Source organism: Saimiri boliviensis, chromosome 10 (genome assembly GCF_048565385.1).
Source record: "Saimiri boliviensis isolate mSaiBol1 chromosome 10, mSaiBol1.pri, whole genome shotgun sequence".
Taxonomy (NCBI): domain Eukaryota; kingdom Metazoa; phylum Chordata; class Mammalia; order Primates; family Cebidae; genus Saimiri; species Saimiri boliviensis.
The window spans coordinates 44,732,815-44,752,811 of record NC_133458.1 but is presented as its reverse complement, the minus strand read 5'-3'; the positions used below and the strand labels follow the sequence as shown (position 1 = coordinate 44,752,811).

Sequence of the window (19,997 nt, the reverse complement as noted above, 5' to 3'; positions counted from 1 at the left end):
TTAGGATTACGCTTTTAATGTTTTATTCAATAATTACTACTACTGACTACTACTATTAACATGCTTAAACTAGCTAACATATATAAGACATGTAGAGTAATAGCCTCTGAGAGTCTTTAAATTTTACCCAGGTAGGGAACTCTTAAAGTATTTATACCATAGACTCTTAGCCACTTGCAGAGGCTGTTTCACTGAACAGAAATTTAATACCATACCTTTACTGAGGGGGAAATTAAGAATCACCTATTTGAATATCCTCTTTGGAACTTTTGTCATAAGACTCAAGTTGGAAAATACCATTACTATGCTTTAAGAATTTAAATAATAAATTGGTATTTACTGCTATTTGAGAAAAAATATAATTTCTATGGCTGAATCTGTATTCTGTTGTCATAAGATGAAAATTATGCAATGGTCATGTGAATAGTCCTTGTGACACTGACACCAAATGTTTGTGTCCAACTCCATGGCCTTTTATAATGAATGATCTGCTCATGCTAGCTATTTAAATAGGCAAGTTCTTCTGTTTTATTCTGCTTTATCTTATTTGAATTATGTTAAAGTGACTGCCACTTCAAATCCTTTTAGAAATAGACTAGAATTTTAAAAGATGTATTAGAAATACTAGGTGATCAATGAGCTCAATCAAAGTATCATATAAATGACATTCTCTAAAATAGAATAATGGCTTTGTGAAGTGGTCACCTAAGAATATGTTATTATGTCCATTTAGAGAAAGTCATACTACGTATCTTATAATCAGTGGTGAACCTAGGAAATTCCTGGGTTTTGAGACAATATGACAGCATGTAATGGGTCTGACTGACATGCTTCCCTAAGCAGCAAGACACCAAAAATGACCAACTCCTTCTGCTCAAGTGTAGGCTGACTCTCTGATTTGTGGACACTGAGAGACTTCCAGTGCCTCAGATCCCGTTGTCCAGCATGCACAGATGGGGTTCTTTAATTTTCTCCACCAATGACCTTAGTGCAATATATTTTTAACAAAGAACACAGACAATGGTATGATCTTCTACAGTTCATTTTTCAATACAATTACTATGCCTTTCAAATTCCAGAAGAAGCAAAGGTTCTGTGAGAATCCTCTAACTACCAATAAAACTCATTTCTTACCCTTTGTTCTTTACACACGCATTTTTCAAGTGAACATAGCTGGAAGGAAATATACCCTGAAAAAAAAAAAAAAACATGAAGTTTACAATGCTAGCTGTTAAGGAAGGGTTGGTTTCACAAGGCATATGTATAAAACACAGCCGTACAACCATGACAATATCAGGAACAGGAAAAAACAACACCTCTACCAGATTCTCTTGGATGAAATCCACTGTGGCTTAAGATCCATCCTTTCATTTTCTACCATCAACTAGTTTACAAGTTTAGAGACATTCTAAACAAATATTAAAAAAAAACTAAATCTTGCTCAGAAAATATATTCTTTATTAAACAGAAAATAACAAAATTTCGGAGATTCTACATAAAAAGCATCTTATACTGAATAAGAGTTATTAAAATATGTATTGCATAGTTTTGAAAGGTTCTTTGTTTTGGTGGCTATTCTTTTTTTCCCCCCCAAACCACTCATATTTATCTTGAAAATATATATACAAAAAATATCACTGTGAATTGAGAGATAATATGTGTATTCTGTGTTATGGAAGATTCTGGATGACAACTCAGCAGCAGTTAATCACCATGCTACCATTCTGATGGAACGGAAATTAAACAAAAGAAGCCATGCTAGCTTGAAGCTTTTATTGTAGGGAAATGATAGGGCAAGGAAATTGTTTCTTTGTTCTAAATGGAAAATTGAAAGAAACAACAACAACAAAAATGAGCATCAATTTTATTGTTCATTAACTGACAATTATCTTCTGAAGAATTTCTAACATATAATTAAATGACAAACTCAATTAAATATTTAAGAAAACAAATGTCATCTGAATATATATATCACCATTGTGGATCCGAGTATAAAACAAAATTTCATGGGCAAATCTTTCCATTCAATAGATAGTCAATATATACAGGTAGATTTTTAAAACTCACTTGTTTTCTTCAATATGGTAGGATCAACAAACAGAGTAATTCTAACTAGTCAGGAAAAGTCAGACTTGAGGTTTATGAAAAGTGACAGAAATAACAGAGAAATCATACTGAGTTTCCTTCTCAAACATGGTCTAAATGGATTCCTTGAATACTGAAGCTATATTTGCATGTGCCTCATAGATATATAAAAACAATGTTAAATGAGGACTAAAATATTTTAAAAATTAAATATGTATACTCTTCTGTCCCTTATGCTTCCCTTTAGGATGACCTAAAATACACGAAGTAATTAAACACAGGTGGATGATCCAGAAAATGGCATATTTAAGCAAAATTGTATTTTCCGAATGAAAAGTGATACAATTTCTTATCTACAATCCTAAAGGCAGAATTAAACCAAAAAAAATGAATATGACATATGAAAATATTAGAGAATATAGGAAATATGGATGAAGGCTGAGGAGATTCGAGTAAGATAAAAAACACAGATTATTAGTAAGATTAGTGTCAAAAATGCAAACTATACAAATAAAAGATAAAACAAAAATGACGTTACTTCTTGCTATAATTCCTGAGGATTTATAGAAATGTATAAAGGATAATGAATTTTAATTTCTGCCTGAAATGGTAAGAAAAATGGGCTTTTAAATAATATTGTTTTCCTGGCTTCAGCCCCCAAACCCAAAAGGACTCTTAACACGCCGCTAAAGTAAACTTGTTTCTCCATACCAGTATTTTACAAATGATACCATGGAAAACATAAAGATTAAATACTGCAATTTAATATTTCTTTTGAAATACATATTTCCCCTGCCTGAATTTTAATTTAGCTTTCTGAGAAACTACCACTTCAGAAAGATTTTATTTATATATAATGAGCTTATTAAGAGCTTCTCAGTACAATTTTCAAGAGCTAAATAGGATTATCATTTGAGTAGCACATCTTAACTATAATCCAAGTTCAAAGGAACTTCCAAAATCATGAAAATCTGTATTATCACTTGGTATTTCAACTGATTTCCAACTGTAATTTCAATTGTATAGAGAAATAATTTAAATAACTATCTTTCTCAATGAATTTCATAATTATAGTTAGAAATAACATTTTTTACCTTGATATTTGGGTTTTTTAAGGCAAATCCTCTGTACCAGCCTGTGGAAAAATAATCATGGTCATATTTTGATAAACCATTATAGTATTTTAAAGAAATAACAAATCAATCTGTTCTTTGCCGATGGAATTTTACCATACATGTAAATATTCTGTGGATAAATACGGGTAAGTATTGGCTAGACGATAGCTCAAGTGACCACACATTAGCATTCTATTAATAAAACCATTTTTTAAAAACTGTATCAAAATTTATTTAAATGACAGCATCATGCATAATGTAAATAAAGGCTTTAATATCAAAGCATTGGGCTTCAATTCTGGCTTTGTTTCTTATTGTCTGTTTAATGTTGTCCAAGTTACTTGACCTCTCCGAGTACCATTTAGTCCCATTTTATAGAAGGCCACATTATGCCTGGCAAGTCAAGAATCTGCACAAGATTTCATACATTTCCAAATTCCACTTGCCTGACTACAAAGCCCAGACTCTGCCACCAATAATAGTACCTGGTCAATCAGTCACATAGTGAATTTGCACATCCTTAAGCCCATTGTCTTGGGTTACGATCAGTCTCATATCGTATGAAGAGAAAAGCCATCATTCACTGCCGGAATTAACTGGCACATTTTCATCGGCACAATGGCTGATTAAGAGCTCAGCATAATTTTTATTCTGTAGAATGCCTATCACAGTAGTCCCTTCCTATCTGTGGTTTCACTGTCCACAGTTTCAGTTACTCATGGTCAACTAGAGGGTAAAAATACGACATGGAAAATTCCAGAAATAAACAATTCATAACGTTTAAACTGCATGCCATTCTGAGTAGCATGATGAAACCCTGTGCCTGCCTGCTCTGTTCTGCCCAGGACATGAATCATCCTTTTGTTCAGCATATCCACACTGTCAATGCTACCCACCCACTAGTTATTTAGTAGCCCTCTTGGTTGTCAGATTGAGGATCACAGTTTCAAAGTCCTTGTGTTGAAGTCACCCTTATTTTACTTAATCATGGCTCGAAAGCACAAGAGTGGTAATGCTGGCAACTGGGATGCGGCGAAGAGAAGCCATAAAGTGCTTTCTTTAAGTGAAAAGGTGAAAGTTCTTGAATTTAATAGGGAAAGAAAAAATCATATGTTGAGGTTGCTAAGATCTAAGTAAGAATTAATCTTCTATTCACAAAACTGTGAACAGAATATTGTTACAATTATTCTATTTCATTATTAGTTATTGTCAACTATGCCTAGTTTATAAATTAAACCTTATCACATGCATAGGAAAAAACAAAAACGTAGGATATAAGATCCAGTACTATCCAAGGTTGCAGGTAACCACCGGGGCATGTTAGGTCACATCCCTTACCAGTAAACGGGCTCTAGGACTACTGGATTTAAGCTCCCAGCAATTCTGATTCAATTTTGCAGCACTATCCTTACATGTCTTTTTATAGTTTAAAACAAATCAGGACATATGTTGTATTTTTTCAAGTGTAAAGACCATTTTGCTGATTGGCAAAAAATTATTATACTATGTAGTAAATGTTATAGCTAATAAAATTTTTTGAATAATTAAATTTTAGTCAACATTTTCATATAAAACAACTATTTGAGCTTTGTATTTAAACATTTTTCTTCCTCATAATACATTTTCTTAAAACCATATATTGTAAAATATCATCCCTAACAGTTTTAAAATCAGTCTGAAGAGAGCAGAATGAACTGAAAATCAGAATCTCTATATCTCAGAGTTTATCAGCTTCCATAAAGACAAATCCAAGAAATACATCCATTTGTAAATAATTATTCTAACAAAAACCAAAACTTTTTGAGAACTGCAAAAATGTCAGAGCGAGGTCTCTGCTGACTTATACTATACAGAAAAAGTTCTAGATTACAAAATAGCTCCTATTAGTTATGGAGCCCAGTTTCATATAGCAATTCAAAATAAATTTTCTATTTATTTGTATACAAAGTAGGAACAGTCAAAATATATTTGGTAAGAACGTAGAAAATCTTATATTTTTTAAGGCATCAATCACAGTAGAAAGAATAAACATTCCAATATGATCACCATCTAATACACCATCTAATACTACATCTAATGTAGTAGTTCTGTTTGGAATAATATAGTTCAATCTATAATAAACCTTGATATGATAGAATTTCATCATAACATAAAATCCTAGTAAGGAAAACCTTTTAAGAGGAAAATCATGGGTATTTTTGGATATACTAACAGGGATTTAAAATGTAGTCATTTTGCTAACAAGAAAAGCTGTGTGGCCGGGCACAGTGGCTCACGCCTCTAATCTCAGCACTTTGGGAGGCTGAAGCGGGTGGATTACCTGAGGTCAAGATCACCATGTTGGTCAGGCTGAGTTTGAGATCAGCCTGGCCAACATGATGAAACCAAGTCTCTACTAAAAATATAAAAAATTAGCAGGGCTTGGTGGCCCATGCCTGTAATCCCAGGTACTTGGGAGGCTGAGGCAGAGGCAGGAGAATCGCTTGAATCCGGGAGGTGGAGGTTGCAGTGAGCTGAGAGTACACCATTGCACTCCAGCCTGGGCAACAGAGCAAGACTCAGTCTCAAAAAAAAAAAAAAAAAAAGAAAAAGAAAGAAAGAAAGAAAGAAAGAAAAGCTGGGTGTAGTGGCTTATGCCTATAATCTGACTTTGGAATTTTCACCTTTGGAAGGCCAAGGTGAAAGGATCACTTGAAGCCAAGAGTTTGAGACCAGCATGGGTAATACGGTGAGACTCCATCCCTACAGAAAATATTTAAAAAAAAAAAAAAAATTGGCCGGGCATATTGGAGTGTCCCGGTGGTTCTAGCTACTTGGGAGGCTGAGGCAAGAGGATCTCTTGAGCCCAGGAGGTTAAGGCTGCAGTGAGCCATGATCGCTCCACTGCACTCCAACTTGGGTGACAAAGGGAGACCTGTCTCAAAGAAAAAACAAAAAAAGTAGTCATTTGATCAGAAATCTTTTTAAGGACTAGCATTTAAGAATGATTCATGGGTCAGGAATGGAAACGTTTGGGAACTATTAGGTGTCTTTAATGAGTTTTCTACTATATAAATTAATAATCATCAAGGTCAGACAGTATATTCCACTAATATTATTCAAGTGCATTGAATAATTTTATTCCAAGTTCGAGGGGAAGAAACTATAGGTGGAGAGCAGAGTTGGCCTGGGCAGGAGCCCTCCAGACAGGCATCTGGTTACTCAGCCTAAGTAAGCCATGTCTGCTCACGGCTCTGCTTCTTCCTGTCCTGGGGCATCTACTAGATCCTCAGGATCCAGAGAAAAACCTTCTAGTTTGGCACTGAGTCAAGAACTACCTTAGATACGGTAGCTTCAACTATTTTCTCTGTTCGCATCTAGTGACTTTAAGGAAATAACATTATAATCAGCTTAAAAATAGGCAATGATAACCTCTCATTAGCCAAACACTGAAAATGCAGAAAATAATTTTGTCAGAAATGACTTGCTGTGACTATTGGAAAAGTTCCAGAGACTACTAGTGGTATGGACAACATCTGTAGACTTTACAAACAGTTGTATGTTGAGGAAGTTGCTCATACAATCTCAAGTGATTGACACAAGGCTACTCACCATCACACTTCTCCAGAATCTGAACTGTATCTCCAATTTCCAATGACAGGCCATATGGAACGGTTCCTCGGAAACTGGCAATAACTGTAAAAAATGATACAGAATATATGAAGGCAATCATTTCCATTATAGCTTATTACTAAATGTTATTGACTAGGAAAAATTAATATAAATATTAAGTATAATTTGATAGCTAGAATCCTTTGTCATATTTTAATTTTACATCTTTTTAAGAAAATTATTAAGTTTATATACTTTGCTAACTTCTTGGTCAAATTATTATAAATATGCATTTCAAAGATATGAAATTTATTAAAATAATATACAATATATCAGTGCTATCACCCAATAACAGATATGAACAAAGGTATTGCCTGAGAGCTTAAAGGACTATGACCCTCTTGTTCACTGCTCTCTTCACTCCACCATCCAAATGCCAGGCCATGGTGGTTAATAAATATGTGTTCAATAATAAATGAGGATTATAATTCCTGCTTGTTATCAAGTTTGGTTTACCTTTCTGCGATATTGTTTGGAGCAGATTTCTTTTCCATAAGCTATAAGATTCTCAAGAGAAGGGACTGCATCCATTCACTTACCATTATGTGCCCAGAGCCTAGCATAGTATGTGGTGCATAAAAGCAGTCTTCTTATGCAGTAATCAACAGAGACATTTTATTTAGTAATAGCGGGGCCTTCCCACAGGCCTAAACACACAGCCACCACAACAATTCCCACATGTCTTAGCTCTCATACCACTTGGAATGGGGAGGGATCACAATTAATTATAGATTAATGGTTTGGATTAATTGGTTTCTAAAACATTTTGCATGGCAGGACAGGACTAGGATGTTACACCCATAGAGAGAAGGTATGCATAGTTCTTTCCTGGCAACCCGAGGACTTACAGAGAGAAGAAAGCTCAGTGATTCTTCCCTGAATAGTAAGTAAAGCTTGAGTCAGAAAAGAGGCAAAGACGGAGAAATAAAGAAAATGTATTTCAACACACAAAAAGAGAGAAGACATCGCCTATGCAATACTATGTATGCTGAAATAAACTAACAATTCACATCAAAAGAAAATGATTCTTAAAAGGCCAAAATTTTAGGAGAGAAACGTATAAGTTTGCTTCAGAGTGAGATTTAGATATAACCCCAATCCTCAAAAGGAAGTTATTGCTACTGTTGGGAATGTATTATTTAAAAAATCTAAAGGAACACACAAGTCTGTCAAAAATGAAAACATGCCAATAAGTAATGAGCTTTTAGAAAAGTCTCAAACCCTTTTATGATCTCAAAACAAAATTAACAGTAGAGGTCAAAATGCAGGACAGAAAACACAACCCAAAGTTATGAGATAGAACAAAGTAACTATATAGATAGAAACCAATTAAGAACATAAGCACTAATTTATGATATCCTTTTCTAAGTATAACCATGAATACAATACAGCCTCATAATGACATTCAAGAAGCTTTTTGCTGGCAAAATAATCAAGGAAATATGTCTTGACAGATTATTTCATGTAACTTTCAGAGACCTTTTCTTACAAGGGATGAGCAACTGAACCAACAGTAGTTTGACTGCAATTTAGAAGACTTAAGGACAAACTTAACACTCTGAATTGCCTTCCCAAACTCTGCACTACTGATGATTCTTTTGGAAGTCTTGGTGCATGGACTTCCCAACACAGTTCTGTATACAGCTCCTACCACTCAGGAACATCTTTGTGTACCCAGGGCTGCCTCCCTCACTTTTGGCTCTCCTCTCTTTTTCCTCAACACCTTCTTGAACACAGTAGTACTACTAATAGGTTTCATTTCTTTACCTTCCTCAGCCCCTGAAATCCAGCCTTCACTGTGTTTTGAAACTGCTTTACTAAGATCTCCAGTCCCCTCAGTGTGGTCACATTCATATTGCTTTCCAGGACTCTATTCTCTCATATTCTCTCTCTCTCTCTCTCTCTCTCTCTCTCTGAGATGGAGTCTTGCACTGTTGCGCTCTCTCTCTCTCTCTGAGATAGAGTCTCGCACTGTTGCCCAGGCTGGAGTGCAGTGGCATGATCTCGGCTCACTGCAACCTCCGCCCCCTGGGTTCAAGCAATTCTCCTGCCTCAGCCTCCTGAGTAGCTGGAATTACAGGTGACTGCCACCACACTAAACTAATTTTTTTGTATTTTTAGTAGACACAGGGTTTCATTATGTTGGCCAGGCTGGTCTCAAACTCCTAGCCTCGTGATTCACCTGCCTCTGCCTCCCAAAGTGCTGGGATTACAGGCGTAAGCAACTGAGCCTGGCCCTATCCTCTCTTGAATCTTCTACTGCTTCTGTCACACCCGCCAGCCTTCTTTCCCAGACCTTCTTTCTTAGCCCTCCTCTTAAGTGTTGGTGTGATACAGAGTTCCATCCTTAAGATTCTCAAGTGTAGGAAAATGATATCAAGCCTGGCATTTTGACCCATGGATTTGAATTCCAATCTCATCACTTATTACCTGTGTGACCTTGATCAGGATATTAACCTCTCAGAATCTCCACAACCTCACTGTAAATAATGACTGGGTGAGTGAACGAGGGAGTGGTGTGGCCATTACTGTTAAACTCTCTGGTCTTCAGTAGTCAGGTTCTTTTATGATTGGGAATACTACTTTTAAGAGTGTGCTTAAAATTCTAAGAACCAAAAACTGCATTACTTGAGAAAACTCATTCATAGGAGTTGGTGAAAACTGGGATGACAGCTTATCTGAGTCATAACCATGTATTATCTCATTTCTTATCCAAATAGTATATGTGGGTGAGCTCTGATTTGACTGTTCAGCTATGTAATATGTAATAAATATTAAAGGAAAGCAAATAAGTTCCCTAATCTCATTGGTCTTCAGATGGTTCCTCTAAAACAAAGGAGCTGGAAAAACGAACTGAAACTCCCCTGCCAGCCCCAAATTCTGAGTTTGCAATAGGACTTTCAGCTCAGCAGTGACATGGCATAGTACTTTCCAAAGAACTCTGTCCCCAAATCAGCCTAGTCTATGTAATCACTGCCTGTGATCAAGTGGACACTTGTCCACACCTGCAACAGCCGTCTGATAGCGCAGAAGAGACAGCCTGCTCTCAGCATCTCATATGAGGCCCTTATCAACTGCTCTCTTACTTTTCTAGGCTCACACCCAACCCACCTCTCCACATACTGCCCTATGCTCAGCCATACTCAATTTCTCATCAAGCTTTTTCTTGCAGACCTTCGTGCTTTTACATCGATTATTCCCTTTTTAGGGGGCTGCCTTCCTCACTCCTACCCTGGGAACTGCAAAGCAGCTTTAATTTAATGCTTAGCTCCAAGGTTAGGACTTTAGAAGATTTCCTGATGCTACTCCTTTCCTTTCTTCATCCCTGGGTCCAAGTGTTTCTGCATGAAACACGCCTATACTTGAAAATGCATTGTCACCAGTTATTATAGAGTAGCTATCTCTTTATATAAAAGTTTACTCATTGTACACTCCCCAGAGGCATTTTCCCCCAAACAATAACAAGGTTTACCAAAGGTGACTACACAGTGCTTTGACCCCTCGATTTCCTTTTCTTGTTTTTCTTATAAACTGTACAGTTTCTTATTAATTGATTTTCGGTAACTACAGAAAACAATCATAGTGAATGAACCCTTGGTAAAGCTGGGAATATAAATATTCAGTAGTATTATTTTAGTTATACAGGCCCTGAGAGCACAATTTTAAACTGCGGATAAAAACTACTTCTACGGTGGTGTGTTCATCTCTGCCCATTTGCTACTAAGTAAAAATTTACTTGGATTAATAAACCCCGTTTATATGTATATAAACCCAGTTTATAGCTAAGTCTTTTAAAAATATCTGTCAGCTGAAAACACTAAATTTATAGCATAATCATTTAAAAAGGATATTCTAACCAACTGCCTGTTATTACTATCAGTGTCATTCCTTCATATAATGACATTAGTTAGTATCTGTTGACAGTTTAATAACTGAATAGCCATGGGAAACAGTCTCCGACACAACTCCTAACTTTCTATGAGGAATATAAAATGAAGGCAAACAATGCAGTGAAATGCGGACTCATTTCCTAGTTTCAACGATGCTATTTGCTCATGCCAAGAACCAATGCACATTTTAAAACTTAAACTGAATACAAAGAAATTCAATCACAGGAGTCCATGCCTTTTAAAATTTAAAATCAAAACAAAATATTAAGAATTATTGGCTGGGCATGGTGGCTCACACCTGTAATATCAGCAATTTGGGAGGCCAAGGCAGGCAGATCACTTGAAGTCAGGAGTTTGACCAGCCTGGCCAACACGGTGAAACCCCGTCTCTATTAAAAATACAAAAATTAATAGGGCGTGGTGGCGCATGTCTGTAATCCCAGCTATTTGGGAGGCTGAGGCAGGAGAACTGCTTGAACCAGGGCGGCAGAGGCTGCAGTGAGCCAAAATTGCACCACTGCACTCCAGCCTGTGTGACAGAGCAAGACTCTATCTCAAAAAAAAAAAAAAAAAAAAAAAAAAAAAAAAAAAGAAAGAAAGAAAGAAAGAAAGAAAGAAAGAAAGAAAGAAAGAAAAAGAACTATTATAAGTCAATCACGTAGTTCTAAGCCACAGACAGTAACATATGCTTCCTCATCTTTGTGAAAATAATATTCAAAATGATTCTACTTGGTACAGGTCAATTCGAGCCCAGCACATGCTGTCCTTGCCCTTTACAGACTGACCATCTAGATGAATGGAACATAATACAGGAAAGAAATGATGGAAACACTTTGTCTTCTGTGATATAAAGGAAGGAAAACTTCTCTCTTCAAGTCGGATTTTGGCTTCACCTTTCTGCTAAAAGGATCTCTAACTCATGAACAGGCTGTGGTCTAAAAGGTCACTTATGAGCCAACTCCTTACAACACAGAACACACAAAGCTACTCTTCCCAAGTTCTGAGGCTAGCCCACAGAATCCTATTTCACGGCAAAAGGAAACTGCTGTTTTTCACAGCAAAAATGAACTGACTGCACCAGAAATTAAATATAAAATTTGATATGAGTGGTTGTAAAATATGGAACACTGGTGCTGAAAACACAGCAGTCCCCATCAGAAGGCAATGATAGAGTAGGCACTGGTGTTGTATAGACATTCTAAAGGAATTTGGTGTCACATCCTCAGAGGACATTTCAAACTAGTTCCTTCCTACATCCATGTTCATTTTCACATTCAGCTCTGGCATGCCATGGAAGTATCCATTAAGGTTTATCAGCTTTTATAAGGATCCTTTGGAGAGGCTCACAAATGGAAAAGAAAGAAAGGGGTAGAATATCTGAAGAATCTAGATAAGAGAAAACAGAGAAAAAGGAAAGGGATTAAGGAGAACTAAATTCTTTTTAAAAATTTTTTTTCTATTTCTTTGAGACAGGGTCTCATCGTTACCCAGGCCAGAGTGCAGTGGTGCAATCTTGGCTCACTGCAGCCTCCACCCAGGCTCAAGCCATCCTCCCACCTCAGCCTCCCCAGTAGCTTGGACTACAAGTGCATGCCACCACACCTGGCTAACGTTCATATTTTTTTGAAAAGATGGTGTTTCATCATGTTGCCCAGGCTGGTCTCAAACACCCTGCCCGCCTTGGCTTCCACAAGTACGGGGATTACAGGCGTGAGCCACCACTCCTGGCCAAGGAGAACTAAATTTTTCTCAGGTATTTTAATTCATAAAATGGTGAACTATGATGGAAAAGGAAAAGGAGTCACTTCTTCTACATGTGTACAAAACCCCACTGTAGGGAAAGATAAAATATGGTGGAAAAAAACGTATCAGTAGTCTATTTCAAGGTATTTCCCTTTTTCTAGATGTCTGGGACAGGGCTGGAGGAAGACAGAAGTCATTTGGAGATTACTCTTGGTACTATCACTTTAAAAGTATAGGATAGAACTGTTTTTCTTCTTTATTTCTTTCTGTCTTTTCCCTCCACAAGATGAGGTTAGGAGCAAGCTGGTTATTCCTGACTGCAAGGAATTCCCAGGTGGCTACTGTGTCACAGAAGGACTATGTGGAAATGATCTTCCCGATACTGCTCTGTGGTGAAAATGAACTTGCTGGGAAGAATAAAGAAATGCTGTGCTTCCCCTTCTGGTCCTCAGACCTGCCATATGTTTGGGATCTGCCTTCATCTGGGAATAGATTGTGCCCACTGGCCTCACACATCTTGCAGGCTCACCCAAGAGGCACAAATATATGCACATTCACAAGCAGGACTGCATTCTTAGGCCAGTTATCATATAGTCAGCCTTTGAGACATGTCATACGACTCCCTTCTGGCCTATGTGACTTTGAAAAATCAGAAGCATATTGAATGAAAAGTACATCATTGTTACTAACATATTACAAGTACCACCTGAAAACATATTGCTGCCTTTGACTGTGGACGGTAGTTTTTCCAGGGATTGCAGAACTTCATCGCGCTCGAACGCCAAGGCAAAGCATGGTGGTATGTGCTGTGATGCACCTCCCAGATCCTTCTTTGGAAATCAGTGACTCTCCATCTGGCTGGGAGTGCTGCTGAGACAGACAGTCCTCGAACCCTAGCTCTCTCTAGGATGGCTTCAGCTGAAGAGAATTGCCTTCCCCAAGGTTGGGGCTATTTCCCAGGGTGGTTTACATCCAGTGAATGCTGGACCTTGGCACTGCAACTCGGTATAACTCTGCAGGGCCATTCCAACTTAAGCGGCTAAGACTGTCACTAGGCCTGCATCACAGATCAACTTCTCCCTCTCTGCCAAGTCCTGCTTCCTTCCCCACCACTGCACTAGAGTGAACCTCAAGAGTACTTCCTGATAAATACCCTGAGAGCCAATCTCCGTCTCAGGGTGTGCTTCCTGAAGGGCTCAGCCTCTTACGAGCTTTTGAGCACTCCCCGTTCAGAATTTACTTCTTGCCCAATTTGTTTAAAGTCCTCTTTTTAAGGGAGAAGAAAAAATAACATGATAGCATTACTGTTCTACCCTTAAGGATTTTGCTAAGTTTTTCCTGTGTTAGTTCTAACCTTCTATGACACAGACATTTCAATACTCATTTTATAGATGGAGAAAAAGAAAAGGAAAGAGGCAAACAAGGACAGAATTAGCAATATCAGGAGGGAATTTTTCCACATTCCGATTTATTTGAAGACATTGTCACTGTGGCAATAAATGAACCAGTTTTATTCTCCAAAGGGTCATAAACAGACTCTTCACCTTGGATTTCATGTCACGGATGCTAAGATCCATTCCTAAGTGGCTACAAGAAGAACTGAAGGTCAAAAAAAAATAAAATTGTAAGCTAATTATTGCATCCACCTATCCATACTTTTAAAAACAACTTAATATGATAGAAAAGGTTATGATTTTGGCCAGCTGCCAGCCAAAAGGAGCATCCTAGAATAAAGAAAGCCCAAACAATTATTTCGAAAGCCTCCTAGCACTTAGGAAAGGGAGCCAATGTGAATTAGATGGAGGCCTGGGATTTAGCTCCACCACCCATGAACCATTCATTAGTCCTTCCATTTGCTAGCCCAGGATGACATCACCTGCCTCGCCCACCTCACAGGATGTCACGAGGATCAAACAAATATATGAGAATTCTATTTGTAAGTAAATACGAGATAATATTTTTTCTTCATAATTGTTAACTGGAAATTTGGAAGCAGGATCTGAATCTGCCATAGATTTAAAAGCCAAAATAAGTCTTCCATTTATAATAGTAAATAAAAACCTTTTCTCTATTCTGTTATTACAGTTTCTTGGAAATCATTATTTAGTTAAACTTAGAAAGATTCAGGCTTAAGCACCTCGAGGAAAAAAAGCTGACACTACTGTTTTTTCTGATAAAGCAGGAAAAAAAAAAAAAATCTTTGGCAATGAGACTGATAAGGAAAGTAATGGAGTTAAGAGGGATTTTCCAAAAATGCTAAGGCAGAATTAGGAAGGGAGGGAGAGGCAGCTTTTACCATTCACTCTGCACAATAGTATTATTTGTGCAAGGGACAATAGACAGCAGACTAGGCAGTACAATAGACTAGGCAGGAAAAAAATTCCAATACAGTCTTCATGTCACAATGGAGAATGAAGTAACAGAAGGCAACCGCTTTTCCCCAATCCAAACGAAAAACTGTTTTAATAAAATATCACTTTCTAATCAAATGTATTTAATCTACCACCAATATCTGCTAAAAATAAACAAAAAAATCACCTCTTCCAATGTGAGATGGCTAATATTCAAATAATACTATTTCAGATTAAGAACTAAGATTATTTAACATACAGGATAAAGTTTGCTAACTTTCTGTTTGTTACTTCTAGTTTTTTCTATAAGGGAAGAGAAAAAGAATGTTATAGCCCTGTGTTCCTTTTTTTTCCTGATTTCTCTCTTTGAATACTAAATACTCAAAGTCTCAAAACATATAACACAGCAGAACTGAAGTGGTACATCCAAATATTACTGCCATCTCCACCCTGCACCAGAGTGACTCAGCAGGCCAGCCCAGTTTCCCAAAAGTCACCAAAAAGTTAGCAAATACCACAAAAGTGAACTGGAAGACAGGGACCCGGCCTCCACACACACTGTTTTAATGTGTCCAGCTTATTTTTGCAGCCTCTTCTAATGTTCTCTCCAGCGTAAGATTCAGTCCTGTCTCAATGTCAGTCACTCATCTTCCTCATACAACTAAGCATTTATTTTTCTGGTTTTCCTTCATAGGTATTCCTTTTTCAGATGCGGATTTTGACTCCCATCCCAATGTTGACTTGTTAAGAGGTCTGCTATATTATTACCTACAAATTGCCTTACACTCCCATTGGAAGAATCAAACTCTAAATTTCTATAATTACTTACCATTTTGCTCTGATGACAAGCCTTTTTCCAATTTTTAACAAATACTAATTTTTACTGGCTTTGGCCATTGATACCTAGTCAAAAACCATTTCTCAAAGAGATAGAGGAGCCAGTGAACAGGTCAATGGAGAAATAGAGGAACAAAGTCCACAGTTCTTTCAAAATCTAGCTCCTGCATACTTTTCCAATCTTACCCTTTACAACTCCCCACTCAACAGTCCCACTGAACCTCTCTTATCTGTGCTTTCGGAATTGCTTTTCCCCCCACTTGACATCTAGGCCTCTTACTCTTTGTCCCCTTTACAGGTCTTCAAAACAACACAAGCATCCTCCTTAAGGAAGGCTTGGTCTGTACCCTAACTCCACTGCACCACTCCCATTTATGTTCCTCCAACACTGACTATACTCACTCACCTCCTCTATGTTTGGGGCTCCTTTATGTTCCCGATACCCAGCACAACGCGTGACACCTAGTGGGAACTCAACAAGTGTCAATTGAATATATAACGGAATGAAATCACCAAAGTGTGCAGTTGACTCATTAATTCAATTAATAATTAAGGGTCATGTTCCATGTGCCAGTATTGTGTTAGGCACTAGAAATACAATGGTGAAGATAACACTTTGCTCTGGTGTTGAGTTATTAAGTTTCCTACGTTTTTTGGTTCCTACAAAACACAGTTCAGAGTGTGTAGACGGATAGCTCTTCAGATGCTTGGATTCTGTCACTTGATCATTCAATTTAGCACTTATGTGCATTTAATCCATTTTATTAACTTTTATTGAATTTATCAATTTCTACCATCTAAAGGAATTTTGTTACTTCAACAAGACCAAACATGTCTTTAAGGAAGGGACTAGTATTCCAACCAGCAGAGCACCTAGAAATAAGGATCTCTTAATTGTTCAGCAAATACCACAAAAGTGAACTGGAAGATAGGGACTCAGCCCCCACACATACCACCTTAAAGTGCTGATGTACTCTCCTACCAAAAGCATTCTCAAACCGTGGCTCAAGGTTTGAGAATGCCTTTGGTAGGAGAGTACATCAGCACTAGTACTCGTGCTGTACTTGTGCTGAGGTCTACTTCCAGGCTAGTTCTCCTTTCTACAGCTCTGTGTTTTATATTGCCAGAGATTTTAAAATGTACACAGCAAACAGATACACTTATAGTTCTACTACTCTTACGTAGAAAAAAAAATAAGCCTATTGTCTTTTATTTAACTTTTAATTTTGAATTAATTTCAGATTTATAAGAAAGTTACAAAAATAAGCCAGTCGTGGTGTTGTATGCCTGTGGTACTGGCTATTCAAGAGGCCGAGGTGGAAGGATCGCTTGGGCCTAGGTGTTCCAGGTTGCAGTAAGCTATGATCACACCACTGTACTCCAGCTTGAGAAACAGAGTGAGATCCTGTCTCAGAAAAAAAGGAAGAAAGAAAGAAGAAAGAAAAGAAAGGAAGAAAGAAGTGTCAGAGATATTCGAACCAGAGTGACTCTATCTTGAACAGAGGCTGAGAAAAATAAGGCTGAGACCTACTGGGTGGCATTCCACCTAGTAGGTCTGGGCATTCTTAGTCACGGGATGAGTTAGGAGGTTGGCAGGACTAAAATAAAGGTCATCAGAACCTTGCTGATAAAATAGGATGCGATAAAGAAGTTAGCTGAAACCCACCAAAACCAAAATGGCAACAAAATTGACCTGTGGTCAGCCTCACTTTGTTATATACTAGTTATAATGCTAAAACACACTCTCACCAGCGCCATGACAATGTACAAATGTTATGGCAACATCTGGAAGTTACCCTGTGTAGTCTAAAGGGGAGGAACCCTCAGTTCTGGTCCCTTTCCTTGGTAATTCATGAATAATTCACCCTTCATTTGGCATATAATCAAGAAATAACCATAAAAATTGCCAACTAGCAGCCCTGAGGGCTGTCTATGGAGTAGCTATTCTTTTATCTCTACTTCTCCAATAAACTTGCTTTCACTTTGCTTGTGGACTTGCCCTGAATTCTTTCTTGCACGAGATTCAAGAAGGCTCTCTTGGGGTCTGATCAGGACCCTTTTCTGAGAACAGAAAAAAAAAAAAAAAAAAAAAAAAAAGGAAGAAAATAACGCATACAGAATAAAGTTATATATTCTAAGTAAGTTTCAGCAAATGTGAAGATCTTAAATAAATATAGTACATTTAACAAAACCAGGAAGTTAATGTTGAAACAATATACTGTCTTGTCCATTTTGTGCTGTTTATAACAGAATATCACAGGCTGGGTAATTTATAAAGAAATTTAATTCTCACAGTTCTGGAAGCGAGCAAGTCCAACATCAAGGTACTAGCATTTGGTAAGAGCCTTCCTGCTGTATCTTCACATGGTGGAAGGATAAAGAACATGAGAGTGTAAACTACCCAAACACAGCATGAAGCCTCTTTCAATGGGACCTTAATCCCATTAACAAGGGAGGAGTCCCCATGGTCTAATCATTTCTTAAATTCCCACCTCTTAATACTCTCTCTTTGGCAAGACCTGCATGTTTAAAAGGATTACATTTCAACATAAATATTGGAGGGGACAAAAACATTTAAACCACAACATATACTATTAACTATTCTACAGTTCATATGCAAATATCACCACTTGTCCAACTAACATCATCTTTGTCCTGTCCAGTCTTGCACGTTACATTTAGTTGTTAAATTTTCTTAGTCTCCTCCCATACTGCACAGTTTCTCAGTCTTTCTCTGTCTTTCATGACTTTGGATAATTTAAGGATATTGGCCAGTTATTTTGTAGAGTATCTCTAAACTTTGGTTCGTTTCCTCCTAATTAAATGTAGAATATGCATTTTTGGCATGAATATCACAGAAGTGATGATGTGCCCTGCTAGGTCTATCTCATTAGGAGGTATATGATGGTGACAAGTTTTATTACTCATGATATTAACCTTGATCACTTGGTTAAGGTGGTGTCTGCCTGGATTCTCCACTGTACCGTTACTATTTTTGCCTGTGTAAGTAACAAGTACCTTAAAAGAAGATACTTTGAGACTATGTAAATATACTGTTTTTCTTCATACCTCATAACATTCATTGATAATTTCTGCCTTGCAACCTTAGCCATTTCTAATCATGATGTTTTCTCACAAGTTTATTCAGACACAGCTGGATTATTTCAATTGCAATCAAAACCTTTAATGGGTTCTTTTTGAAGTGGATACAATATACTTAGTTTAGTCTTGATTTCTTTAATATAAAATACAAAATTAATACCACTACCATAGGCATCCTTGAAATGAATACTCAGTACATCAGGTGAAATTTCAAGTGTTTCAGAAAATGAAAACGTATCATTTATTTCAGAAAATGAAACAAATTAACATTTTTGTCCAATATTCATACATGGCATGATCTCTTTAGATATTACTTCCTTAACTAAATAATTTGTATATGAGTGTTTGGTGAGAGATAGCTTTTGAACGGTTTCCGCCAACATTTTTAAGGAAAATTGAATGTGTCCTACAATTAACTGTAATCATCTTCAGATTTGAATCAAATCCTTCTATCTTCACTGCAATTATCGGTGACTTATGAAGGAATCTTGGGTAAAACTGTATATATTTGTTTCATTTTCTGGCAGGAATCTAGACTTTCTAATCATTTTGTACCATAACACTTATTTTTAACTAAGGTCTTAGGACTTACTGATACAGAAGTGATCAGAAGTTGTGAATTCTGTGGCATACTGTATAAGAACTATGTTTAACTGATTTTAAGTATTAAAATCTTACATAAAATAAGACACTAACTACTAACTACAGTGAGCATCTTACAAAGGATTTACATTTTGGAAATGTTATCAAATTGGTTATTTGGAATCAATAACTAGATGCTGAAGCTACTTCGTAATGGCCTACTTAATCGATTAAACAACTAAAATATTAATTCCACATGTAATGAAAATTGGGTGATGGGAAGGATTTATATACAGTAGAGGCAGTATAGTATGGGAGACGTAGAGTGGTCTTGGCAAATGTGGAGACAAAATGAATACAAGCTAACTCCTCCTCAATACTGTTTCTCCTCCTGGCTTTCTAGAAAAACCGTGATTCCTGAAAAGCCTCACCCCAGCCACAACCATAATGTTCACAGCCCCCAGGAGAGACTGGATAATTATGAACACACCTTGCTTTCTTCCATCATTTCCCTTTTCCCCAAGGGAACGAAGCTGCACTGAGAACACCAATCTCTCCACCACACCCTACCCCAACCTTTATGGAAAACACAGTAGCTACTTGACCAATGGGAGTTGAGGGAAAGAACACTCTTATCTTCA

General features: G+C 37.2%; 1 protein-coding gene across 3 annotated transcripts in view; it reads right to left on the bottom strand.

Annotated features, from left to right (window-relative positions):
• Positions 1–19,997, bottom strand: part of DOCK4 (dedicator of cytokinesis 4) — a 480,387-nt gene that overhangs the window by 263,111 nt on the left and 197,279 nt on the right. For all 3 annotated transcript variants that reach the window (XM_010344060.3, XM_010344067.3, XM_003921080.4), the window contains exons 2-4: positions 6,792–6,875; positions 3,180–3,220; positions 1,135–1,190 (exon numbers count right to left, since the gene is read on the bottom strand). In XM_010344060.3, the coding sequence (XP_010342362.3) occupies positions 1,135–1,190; positions 3,180–3,220; positions 6,792–6,875 (181 nt within the window). The remainder of the gene's footprint in view (positions 1–1,134; positions 1,191–3,179; positions 3,221–6,791; positions 6,876–19,997) is intronic.